The 13,056-nt window shown below is 42.8% G+C and overlaps 1 protein-coding gene across 13 annotated transcripts in view; it reads right to left on the bottom strand.

The window, feature by feature from the left end:
* MAPT (microtubule associated protein tau) overlaps positions 1-13,056 on the bottom strand; it is a 75,272-nt gene that overhangs the window by 32,605 nt on the left and 29,611 nt on the right. For 11 of the 13 annotated variants that reach the window (XM_044299347.1, XM_044299349.1, XM_044299346.1 and 8 more), the window contains 2 exons: positions 10,324-10,472; positions 1,133-1,219 (listed from right to left, as the gene is read on the bottom strand). In XM_044299347.1, the coding sequence (XP_044155282.1) occupies positions 1,133-1,219; positions 10,324-10,465 (229 nt within the window). In that variant the 5' untranslated portion in view covers positions 10,466-10,472. The remainder of the gene's footprint in view (positions 1-1,132; positions 1,220-10,323; positions 10,473-13,056) is intronic. The other 2 variants (XM_044299353.1, XM_044299356.1) reach the window with 1 other exon arrangement.

Raw genomic sequence — 13,056 nt, forward strand, 5'->3', positions numbered from 1 at the left:
TCAGATTGGGGCCAACCAATAGAAGTAAATAGGGACGCTATAGTAGAATTTACACCTGCTCACCAGTGCAGTTGCGACGGCGAGCAGGCAAACAATGAAGAAAAGGCAGTGCCCATACGAGCACTGCAGTCTCTTCAAACAGCTGTTGTCGGGAGTCGGCCCCTCGTCGATTTGATATTGATAACCTATCCTGAGAATAAGTCATCAATATAAGTAAAGCGGACAACCTCTTTAAGTATTCTAATTCGTACCAAAGTGGATGTCATACAGGAATGGCCTACAATCTGTGGCTCTTGTTTTCCAGAAACAGCGATACTCTTGGTCACAGGCTGTCTCTATTATTGCAGCTCAGACTTGTTGCACCAGACATAGCCCAGGGCCATAGCTGCGCTGTTTCTGAGCAAACAAAAAAGCGGACCCTCACATCCAATATCCCTCACATGTACCTATAAGGCTCCATTCACACGTCCGCAATTCTGTTCCCTATTTTGCGGAACGGAATTGCGGACCCATTCATTTCTATGGGGCCGCACTATGTGCTGCCCGGATCCGGAATTGCGGATCCGCACTTCCCGGTCTGCAATTCCGTCCCCCCCCCCCCAAAAAAAGAACATGTCCTATTCTTGTCCGCAATTGCGGACAAGATTAGGCATTTTCTATTAAGTGCCGGCGATGTGCGGTCCGCAAAATGCGGAACGCACATTGCCGGTTCCGTGTTTTGCGGATCCGCAAAACACACACGGACGTGTGAATGGAGCCTAACTCGGGTAGGACCACAAAGGCAATAGTGTACTTGACATACATCCCAGTGACTTTATGGGGTGCTACTGTTTATGTGGCTGCCATCAAGATGGTGGCATAGTGAGGAGGATTCCCTCATCACTGGTGCTTTTCGATAGTGAATGGAATATACTAGCCCTCTATCCTTTTGGATGTTGGGAGTCAAGGTTGTCTGAATGCTTTTGATCCATAGCCTGCCTTTATCACACACAATGCACACATGCTCTGCATCAAGAAGTTCTGAGCAGAAATGTAAGTTCAAGCATAGGCGACAGGATGGCAGAGCCAAAGGCAGAGCCGTACCAAGAGAGGCAACGGCATGTAACTGTTCCCCTGCCATCTTCTGCCTTACCAGTGGTTGCCTCAGGGATCTCAGTATGACCCTGTTCTTTTACTGCTTCACCAATAGCTAGGTCGTCCTCCAGACCAACGCTTCCGTCTGTAACAGGATAATAAAACAGCATGCGTTAAGGATGTGTACAGTGAACACCACCCATGCTGAACTTATTTACGTAACGCCTGATTGCCGGCGTTGCCTCATCTCCAGGGATAGCTTTTACTAACAAGGTGCCAATGTGTGCCAGTGCCCAGGGCAAGTATAAAGACGCTTGATTCTACTTCTGGTATTGCATGAGAGTGTGGATTACTGCAGCTTTTAATAACCCCTTATGTCCCTGTTATTTTAGTGTCAGTAGACAGGTTTATCAATGTGTCATGAATGAAAAGCTGACATAAGAGGCCCAGGGTGACGTGCGCCACTTTTTGAGTTGGCTAACAGTGCCTAAAGGGAGTCATATAGGAGAGTGGCTGGCGAGTGGTTTATGGCACATCCGTATAACGTATTTATCAGTGTATGACATCGAACAGAATGGGAGGTATACAGCATACGTCTGATTATAGAACCCTATGTACTAGGCTACATTCAGACGACTGTATGTATTTTGCGGTACACAAATTGCCTATTCTTATCCGCGATTGCGGAGAAGAATAGGACATGCTCTATCTTTTTTGCGTGGAATAGAACTACAGATGCAGGCAGCCCACTGTGTGCTGTCCGTATGTTTTGCGGCCCCATTGAAAAGAATGGGTCCGCAACCGTTCCGCCAAACTGCGGAACGGATGAGGACCCATTCATTTATATGGTCGTGTGAATGAAGCCTTGTTAGAGACATTAAATACTTACCAAAGTTGAAATCTCAAACTGTGCGACATGTTTAATCCTTTTATACAGAAAACGAAACCTGCTGTACATGGGACTGACCCAAGAAAATGTTGTATGCTTTTATTAAAAAAAATATTTTGCAGATCAATAAAATAATGCCAAGTATTAGAAAAATAAAATAATGCCAAGTATTACATACCACCAGAGTTAGAATTAAAGGTTTTGTCTCACTTTAGCAAATGGCATTTATCATGGAGACAAAACTAATACCAGGCACTTACTAATGTATCGTGATTGTCCATATTGCCTCCTTTGCTGGCTTGATTTATTTTTCTACCGAATTATACACTGCTCATATTTAGGGGTTACAGCCACCGCTGCAGCGCACATACAAGGTGGCAGAGGCGGGACCTGCTGCGCCTGTGTCCCTTTGCACGCTCCCGCGGTCCTGGCCACCAGAGAGGTCAGCTCTGTTTCCTATAGTATACAAGCGCAACCATCGATACTGGATTTTAGCGATGTCTGTGACCCGTAGAAATGAGCAGTGTATGTGCTGCAAAGGAGGCAATATGGATAATAGCAATACATTAGGAAGTGCCTTGTATTAACTTTCTCTACACGATAAATGTAATTTGCTAAATTGTGAGACAACTCCTTTAAAAGGATTATATCGGACTACAAAGACACGGCTTCTTTCTTCGAGAAACGGCACCAATCTTGTGCTTTTGCTGTGTGCGGTATTGCAGCTTACCATACCATCATACCGCTCCTGTAACAGATCTGCCACAAGGTGTAAGTAGTACATGCACAGCACCACTTCTTTACAAGGTAAACTGCGGCCTGCATACTGTAATCACAGCGGTGTATGTCTTCCAACAGGAAAGCTCTTAGAGTGCTGTACTGTAATGTGCTTCAAGATTTTCATTCTCAGTGACTGCAAGCAGAGATCTTGGGTAAATTTAGAAAATTGTAAATCTTTGCATCCTACAATGGGTAGTCTTTTTTTGCCTTTAAACAGACTTTTATAAGATTTAAATTGGGGCTGGACACTGTTGCATGTCTTTACAGGGTGAAAAGTGACACAAGTTCATTGTGTAATCTGGCGGAGCATTCATGCAGTAGCTGGGAACCCGTTTTTGGCAATCTGTGTCTTTTGGTCTCCAGAGTCCACACCAGTCTCAAGCTGTGTCTTTCAGTGTCTTAACAGAATGGGGTCACTCTAAATGAAGTCAATGGAGATGAAAAGCTGCTTTCTATTAATTCCCTGGATTTCCAAAGTGTATTCTTAGAGAATGCATCATCTACATGTTTTTTACTAATTAAATAAGGCATGAGGAGAAATATTACTTATTTCTAATCTCTTATTTTTCTGTACAAGATCTTGACACTCGTCCTAGGTTCTTCAGAAATCCAGCGCCGTTCACAAGATTCGCTGCGCCTGCGCACTTCATTCCCCATTCCGGCACATGCGCATTAAACGCTCTTGTGCCTCTGCTCATAATGGGGAATGAAGTGTGCAGGTGCAGCAAACCTAGGTCGGGCCAGAGGGGTGAAGGGGGTGAAGGGTTTCATATGAATAGCAACGAGGTGCCTGGGCACCGGCCACTTGAATGCCGCCCCTGGGCACCTTCAGACCTATTTTGCATATTGAATTAAAGTGTTTTATGAAGAAAATAAGCGACGGACAGATAAACAGTAAGTAGCATTCCAATATGGGGACTATAATGCTGATAATGGTATTAGTGTTCTATAATGGTCAGTATAGGTGAAAGGCTCCCTTTAAGTCTGACCACAGATTTTCTATTGGATTGAGATCTGGGCTTTGAATAGGCCATTCCAACATATTTACATGTTTCCCCTTAAACCACTCAAGTGTTGCTTTAGCAGTGTGTTTGGGGTCATTGTCCTGCTGGAAGGTGAACCTCCGTCCTACCCTCAAATCACACACAGAGTGGTACAGGTTTTGCTCAAGAATATCCCTGTATTTAGCACCATTCATCTTTCCCTAAACTCTGACCAGTTTCCCAGTCCCGGCTGCTGAAAAACCTCCCCACAGCATGATGCTGCCACCACCATGTCTCACTGTGGGGATGGTGTTCTTTGGGTGATGTGATGTGTTGGGTTTGCGCCAGACATAGCGTTTTCTTTGATGGCCGAAAAGTTCAATTTTAGCCTCATCAAAACCAGAGCACCTTCCTCCATACATATTTTTGGAGTCTCCCACATGCCTTGAAGCAAACTCACAACGTGCCTTTTAGTTTTTTGCTGAAAGTAATGGCTTTCTTCTGACCACTCTGCCATGAAGCCCAACTCTATGGAGCATACGGCTTATTGTCGTCCTATGTACAGAAACTCCAGTCTCTGCTGTGGAACTCTGCAGCTCCTCCAGGGTTACCTTAGGTCTCTGTGCTGCCTCTCTGATTAATGCCCTCCTTGCCCAGTCCATGAGTTTTGGTGGGCAGCCGTCTCTTGGCAGGTTTGCTGTTGTGCCATGTTCTATCCATTTGGTTATGGTAGATTTGATGGTGCTCCTGGGGATCATCAAAGATTTGGATATTTTTTTATAACCTAACCCTGACTTGTACTTCTCAACAACATTGTCCCTTACTTGTCTGGAGAGTTCCTTGGTCTTCGTGGCAGTGTTTGGTTAGTGATGCCTCTTGCTTAGGTGTTGCAGCCTCTGGGGCCTTTCAAAAAAAGGTATGTATATGTAATGACAGATCATGTGACACTTAGTTTGCACACAGGTGGACATCATTTCACTAATTATGTGACTTCTGAAGGTAATTGGTTGCACCAGAGCTTTTTATGGGCTTCCTAAAAATGCCAATTTTCTGTTTTCTATTTCTAAACAATAGTTTTATTTATATATTTTTCTCATTTCACTTCACCAACTTAGACTATTGTGTTCTGATCCATCACATAAAATTCTGATTAACCAAACATTGAACTTAAGGCTGTAATGTAACAAAATTGGAAAAAAGTCAAGGGGGGTGAATAGGCACTGTATGCTCTGTGATCTGTACAAAAATCATTGTGCAGGGAGGGGGAGGAGGCAAGCTTTGACCATTGCTTAGGGTCCATTCACACGTCCGTTGTTTCTTTCCTGATCTGTTCCGTTTTTTGCGGAACAGATCTGGACCAGTTCTGTACCCATTCATTTTCAATGGGTCCTGAAAAAAAAATCAGACATTGAGCTGTCCGATTTTTTTCAGGACCCATGTAAAATGAATGGGTACAGAACTGGTCCAGATCTGTTCCTCAAAAAACGGAACAGATCAGGAAAGAAACAACGGACGTGTGAATGGACCCTAATTGTGAATGGTGGATTCTGTGTTATCTGTATATAGATAGTAGATAGATTGAATGACACACATAGACCTCTATTGTCCTGATGAAGGGGGCAGTTCGCCCCTGAAACGCATAGACGAAACTAGTAATAAAAGATCCACTTTTATTTATCTACCGAGTCCTGACTTCTTCTACAGCAGCGCCGTTTCCAAAAAGGTCAATTACTTCAATCTATCTACTATCCGCCATATCCCTGAAACCGTATCCTACGGCAACGGGTAAGGACCTTGGCAGCAGCAGCAGACACCCCCGTAAGCTGGACAGGCTTATACCAGCATAAGTGATTCAAAGCACAATCAGTGTATTGTTGTTTTTAACCTATCAAACGGTTCTACACACGAGGCGCTGCCTCCTGTCTCTCTTTTTCTTTTACCGATCTGTATATGTTTTTATGGTCTCCACAGAAAAGGAAATGTCAGGAAAAATGTCTGCATTTTTTAAAAATATAGACAAGAAAAATGTAAAAAAAAAATCATTAAAAAAAGTCTAAAGAAATAAAACTTGATTCAATAGGTTATTCTCTAATGACATATTACTTTTAAACTTTTACAAGTGAACTAGTGTTGCACTTTCACGTTTGAGCCCAGCCGGTTTCCCTTTAACAAAAAGAAACTCTAACTTATTTCCTGCGTCCTCTGGTTTGGGCACAGCTCTGTCCTAGTAACAGAGAGGGTGAAAAGAACATGGAATGCCAGTGCATCCGGTCAAATGTTGAAATGTGAATCTGATCTCCAGGGTAATGTGGAAGACCTGTGCCTGGGGTATTTGGACTGGCATAAAGACAGACAAGCCATAGTGGAAACAGCAAGTGAGGTCTACTCTTCAGAATTAATTATTATCAAATAAAGACCTATGATTATATGTACAGTTATATTTTTATTTACATTTCAGTACTTTTTGCACATTAAAAATGTATTTCATGGGGAAAAAAAGTCATTTTGATGTTGCATACTTTCTCAATTTTCTGCCAATGTAGCAGAAGGAGAGCTTGTTTTTGTCGAATGAGGTGTAGGTTTTCTTGCTGCCATCTAGGGTCAAATATAATATATTGCCATTGGCGTCGCCTAATATGCAGATACCACTGGGAGACCCAGTGGCCTGTGTTAGGACCCCCTGGCTACAAAAATAACCAATGAGCTTCCATGACGCCCTCACATGAGCTCCTTCGTGCAAACATCTTAGATACTGCAGTTGCCATTAAATGTAGCATATAAGGAGTTAAACTGCCAGGATCTGGGTTACTTACGATCCTGGCATTTGTTGCAGGAGCAGGGTTGTGTACTATAGAGCTGCTGCTAATGCAGAACTAGCAGGTGCACTGACAGCACCTGAGATAATCATGGCAAAAATGTACGTCATGGTTTACATTTTCTTCATAAGTCGTTAAGGATCTCAATGTTTTTTTTAGGGATTTACACTGATGTCTTATCCTTATGTTTATTTGTGGTAGGTCCAGAGCACAGTGGTTTGTTCCTACTGTACCTGTGAATATGTTTGGCACTGCACCTCAGCTACGAACAACTGAAAAGTCCAATTTGGAGTAAGGTCTTTAGAAAATTCTGAAGTCCCTAATGTATGTCCCTATTATGTACTTCCACGAAAACCCTTCAATCACTGAGTAATGAAAAGTGTTGCAACTTCCTAATATTCTTTGCGTACCAATTCTTCACCACCTTCAAGATCTCTTCTTGCAGTCAGTGAATGGAAGATTACAAACCTTCTCTGACTATGAGCACCTGACACAGGTTTGCAGTGTTTGTTAGCGCATATTGACTTGTTCAGGAAGTGTGATGTGTGGTCAAAAAAATGATGTAACACATTCAAGCAATGTACAATCCACGGAATCAAAATCCATGGTTCAAACCCGTGGCAACTTGAGGTAAAAGCAAAACATTCTTACAAAAGAAAACTCCCATTAATAAATCTAGACAGTGCAACACAGGCTTCGTTAACACTTATGTTTTTCCATTTATTCTTTAAATAGTCGCTAACGTTCCACATAACTTTGCATGAATCAACAGTACAAGCGACCACAAGAAACTTTGTAATATGTCTTATCAGTGAGAAATGTCTAGTTCTCATGTCATCAGCTGTTTACACCCCCCTTTGCTATTACTTTTCACTTTGAAAAATGCCTTAATCCCATCCAAGACAGACCAGCTTCACAGGAGGATCATATTACATATGTCTATGTAAGTCTATGGAGAGGGGAGGGGGGTGCACAGAAGCACAGACAGACAAGCAGACTGCTGGAGCTACAATACATGGGGTGAGATACAAACTTTTTAAGTGATTTATTCACAACCATACAGGTCAGTACCTCTCTGTAATGTCCTCCATGATCCCGATGCTTCCTCTGAGTGCATAAGAGAAGGTTAAGAAGCCGATTTTCCTCTACTTTCTGTGTGCAGTGGATGGCAGCTAGTCTCCACCCGCCAGGTCTGAGTGAACTGCAAATTAGACATTCACTATGCACAGAGGAAAACTGCCAGATACAAGTGATATAATGTCCAGAAATGGTGTTTCCCCGTGTGCACACTCCTTACTATTGATTAATGCAAAATTTGTTGAAAGGTGAGTGACACTTTAAGCCAAAAGCAGGAGTGAAACATAAACACATAAAAATATATGCAAGAAAAAAAATCTGAATTCTTTTTTATAAGGGTCTTTTCTGTTTGTAGTCCATTGCTGCAGTTACTGTAACAATGCCATATTCACTGTTGACTTCAGTGCTATACAGTATGTGCCACCCCATCAATATACTATGCGGCATGAATGACTCAGGCTTATTAGCAAATCTTCTTCAAGATAAACATGACTTGGGCTTTAGACTAAGTATACATTATATTAATTATAAAACAATCAGTAAGTGAATACGCCTACAATATTGTAATGTAATAAACTATGCTATCAGAATGTCACAATTCCAGACCTCATACAATGGGGTAGATTTATTAATGCGAATGGCCCAGAATTATGACTCAAACCACATTTATTAGGCTGCGACACAAGGGTTTTCCAGGCTCCTAATACTGATGCCCTATCCTCAGGACGTGAGAAGTGGCTGTAGATAATGGTGGTTAAATCTAGAGTGTATAGGCTAAGTTTACACTAAAGGAGATAATAACAAATCTAAGACAGCCCCTAAAATTGCTTAAAACAGAAATCCATTATATACTCACCCCTTTCTCCAGCTCCATTCTGGTCATATACTTCTGATGCTGTCTGTTCACAAACAGCAACAGCAACGGCTGTAGTCAATCACTGTCCCCAGCTGTAGACCACTGAGGACAGTGATTGGCTGCAGCGGTCATGTGTCGTATACAGTAGCAGGAGAACTGGACTGCAGAGAACAGTGCTTGAGAAAGGGATGAATATATCATGTTTTTTTTTTTTTGTTTTGTTTTTTCTTTTATAGCAGTTGTGGCTTTTTTCCGAGATTTTTAATTATCTTGGACAACCTCTGTAAGCTGGCCATTCACATTGTTCAGCTGACAGTTATCTTTACCAAGTTCCCCTGACTCCCCCATACAGAGACACTCTTGTTTTGGCTGAGTATATATGTGTTGCCACTGGGGAGAGAGGAAAAAGCTACCTGCCAGCTACCTTTCATCTATCAGGGAGAGTCAGGAGCTCCTAATACACATTAGTGGGTTCAGCTCACAATGCATTGTGTATGGGGGCCTTTAGACAGTATTAGTAAATCTGCCCCAATATTCTCTACACTCTACATGGACACATCTAAACACACACAGGATCTAAATGACCACTACTTCCTACAAGTAGATAGGAGACCTTACCTGAGGAACTACAGAAAAACTGTTCCCCATCCACAATGGGGTCATAAAGTTCTTCAATGCCAGCAAGAGGAGCCATTGTGATGTGGTTTAGTAAAAGGGGAGGCAATGTATAACAAGGTAGTTCTGCCATGGTAACAGCAGGGGGCGTCAGCAAGATCAAGATAAAAGGAGACATTTTTAGGCTTCGAAGGATTGTGAAATATAGTGGAAACTCAGAGAAGCATTAACAGTGACATCTAAAGACAAACAATGATGACTGGGAGAGGACTTAAAAATCTATGAAATGCCAAAGGCTACCTCCATGGTGCCATCTCATATTGTAAGGACACTTAAATACTACACTAATTGTGACTAATTAAGATTTATATCTACAAGGATGTGTTTTTCTCAGTGCCATCTGTCTCCCACAAGCTTACTGGTGGATATTAACCTGGCTCCCCGTGCCTGCGATTCTGTCCTCACACGCAGGTAGGGGCGCCGGGGCTTCCTCACTCCGCCTCGCTGTTGCACGCCATGCTGACAGACATGGGCAGCAGGGTTCTTAGCTGGGGTCTGCACTCCTGCCACCAGCATCTCCCTCCTGGCTCAGAGTTCCTTGTGTGCATTTAGGGTGTGACTCTCCTCCTTATGTGAGGCAGCCTGCACACGCCTCCTATCTTCCCCACGCTATGGCTGGTCTGCAGGAGGTATTTAAAGAAGTCTCCTTCTACAGGAAGGCACCTGAGCATTTTTGGTTCCTAGCCTTGTCTAGTTCCTGTGAGCGAAGGTGTTCCTGTTGTTTCTGCTTTACTGTGTAACAGACCCTGCTTCTCGATTAAATGGACTTTGCTTGATTTCCGCCTGCCCTGACCTTGGAATTCGATTACAGGCTTTGCTTGATTGCTGCCTGCCCTGACTGCGGACTTTCTAACCATGTCTTTTGCCTATGTGCTTTGTACCGGTATCTCTGACCCTCAGGTCAGCTGCCACTGACCCGGGGACTGTTCTGGAGTGGTAACTACCCTAGACTAAGGGTAGTTACCCAAGACTATCCTATCAGAGGTAGTTACTTAGTTAAGCTCCTCCAGGGTATAGGTGCTCAGTGGCGCAGTGGGTCCTCACCCGCTTGCATAACAGCTACACATATCAGCAGCTCTGATCTACTAACCAGAAAAATAGGGTTGGAAACTAACTGGTTGCCAACGACAACACCATTGCTTGTTGCCCTGCTTGTGTAAAGTATCCACTCACCATCTCCATGTTGTGATGCAGTTGGCAGCCTGATGACACCCTCTTGTACGTGACCGCCATCATTTCCACCAGTGACTACTGAGTTGGTGTCATCACCGGCGTGGTCCCCCACTGCATCATAATCCTGATACTGCTCAGTCATGGTGAACCTAGGCAACAGACAAGAGAATACATTAATCAAGCTTCAAGCAATAGACAACCACCAATGACAGCCAGCAGCTACCTCTGCAGTACCAACAAAGGTGACAAGATGGCAATAATGTGCCGAGGTTCAAATCTAGCTCCTATATTTCACTGTCAGACAGACTGAGGCATCAGGAAAATCTCAAAGACATTAATGTACTTTTACAAGCCTGGCTCCATAACCCATAGGGAAACGTCAATTACTGTGCGGCTGCCATGGACCAGAAGGAGCGCAATGACTGTGCTCGGAGAAAGTGCACAGACAGGATACATGCCACAGTCTGTAACAACTAATACTGACATCAGAGTTATTAATGTGGACATTTTAGCGATGAAGGATTTAAAGCTGCATCTTCAAGTTATTCTACTCTAAGAGGTAACATCATCTGTGATTAACAGAGAGTTGCATCTGAGTAATAAAAACCCATTGCAAATTGCAAGCTACTCCCTAAGAATATGGTGATAAACTACTGTACTCCATTCAATTTACATGGTATCTGCATAATATGTGTGCATATTACAGGAAGCACTGCTTTACCCATATTGCACCTCATCAATGTAGGATACAACAAATTAAGGTTCCCATGAATTCAGAAAGGGGGCGCACAGGAAAGCCTATATTCCAATGTTGGTGCTTTGCAACACTTTCGATTCTTTGCAATAGATTTTTTTCTGCATCTATAAAAAACATAAGGTATTGCTTTCCATTGGTTAATTCTGTCTTTACTGACCAGGAATCTGTATCACATTTTTTTCTGGACATGGCTAAAAGATGAGGATATAATACACTGTGTATCAGGGCTGGACTTGCCCACCATAGTACAAGGTGATCCATTAGTGGGACCAGACTCTGATGCCAAATGGCTGCCTTTAGAGTTAATCACCTACCACTATGGCCTATTTCTTTATTAAAAACCTATTAACCTTTATTGCTGATATAGAGGTTGGGCCTCAAGATTTATTCTCTCTGGTTGGCCCAGTCCAACACTGCTGTGCATTATAATGTATGGGAACACAATGGTGGACTGGTCCAGCCTTGGACCTGGAAGGGTTTCTGTGGGCCCACATGACAGTACCATTTCTCTGTGATGCTTATCCTCAGACAGAAGACTACACTGTCCATCTGCAAGACTTTCTGTAGCCTTCTAAAATGGGGCATACATTTCTGCCAGAACAAGACATCTTTGGAGACCACGGCCTTGCCATGCTTCTGTGAATGCATCTGTAACTACTCTCCCCATTGTGCGGGACTGATTTAATTTCTATGTTCTTCTCTAGACGAAAAAAGGGAACAAGACCCATTTTCATATAACCATATCCAACACTCATGTCCATGTGAAAGGGATGTCCTTCCGTTGGCATTCGCTTGCATACGTTTTTTGGGTATCTGTAAGTGGATGCTAGAAACGTGAGGTGACCCCAGACTTTCACCACATGGGTGTCCAAACGGGATCAGAGCAAGAACTTTTCCAAACCCACAAACCACACAGATCTGCCATCTGCCCATAAACTGCAAGGTCCTAAAGACTCAGCAATACACGGCAATACAAAAAAAAGCCACTTGTGCTGCGGACTGCCAGCTTTGTAGTTAACTTTTTCCATACCCTCTGACAAAACTAAAATACGGAGAGAGTCCTTTTCTACAAGGCTGTGTGTATTTCAGAGCAGACTGAGGCGCCTCTCAGTAATCTGTGCAGTATTTATAGACCCCCGAGAATGAGATTCATGAGTCATGTGCTCCCAGCATTTATGGGTAACATGGGGCTGTAGCTGTAAATAATGTCTACATCTATTTTAATGAAGGCCATTTTCTCTGACTGCCACATAAAAAGCTGTATTGTGATCTGTTCAGATGCCGCTACATAAGAGCTTCCGGGATAAAAAGTCATACCCCTACTTACAATATCATTAAGAAATATAAATAAAAGCACTGAAACCAATTACTTTTGTTTGGAAATAATTTTTTCATAAATTGGCCACGGCCTTTTCTTAATTAATAAATAACATTCATAACTCAGTTTAAACATATTCATTAAAAACTCTGATAAAAAACAATACACGAGCTCAGCCATAAACTCAAGCTCAAATTGAAGATTTATCAATAACTTATATCCCATAAACTTTAGAACAAGCCATGACCCGAAAAAACAAAACAACATATTGGGAGGGCGGGCGGGGCAGCGACGATCTTCTTATCTTCTCAGTTGAGGTAGCGTCTCAGCTTCTGCTGCACCCGCATATTTATTCCCTCAAGCTCCTATGCCATAACCAATCACAGCCTTGTCACCAAGGCAAATGAATCAAAATATCCAGCACTGTCATTGGCCACACTTTTAACCAATAAAATAAAGGTTGCCACACCAGGGCAAAATTGCCCAAGCGGGGGCAACCTCAATCAAATCCATGTTGCCATCCCAGGCACGAAAAATGGTGGGAAATATTCCCGCCAAAACTATCAAGGGAACCAACATAGGGATGACCTTAATCCCATAAAGATCCCTCCTTAATGTCCGGAATCCTACCTTCTCTCCAACATGGATGGAGTAAGCC

Source organism: Bufo gargarizans, chromosome 6 (genome assembly GCF_014858855.1).
Source record: "Bufo gargarizans isolate SCDJY-AF-19 chromosome 6, ASM1485885v1, whole genome shotgun sequence".
Lineage (NCBI taxonomy): Eukaryota > Metazoa > Chordata > Amphibia > Anura > Bufonidae > Bufo > Bufo gargarizans.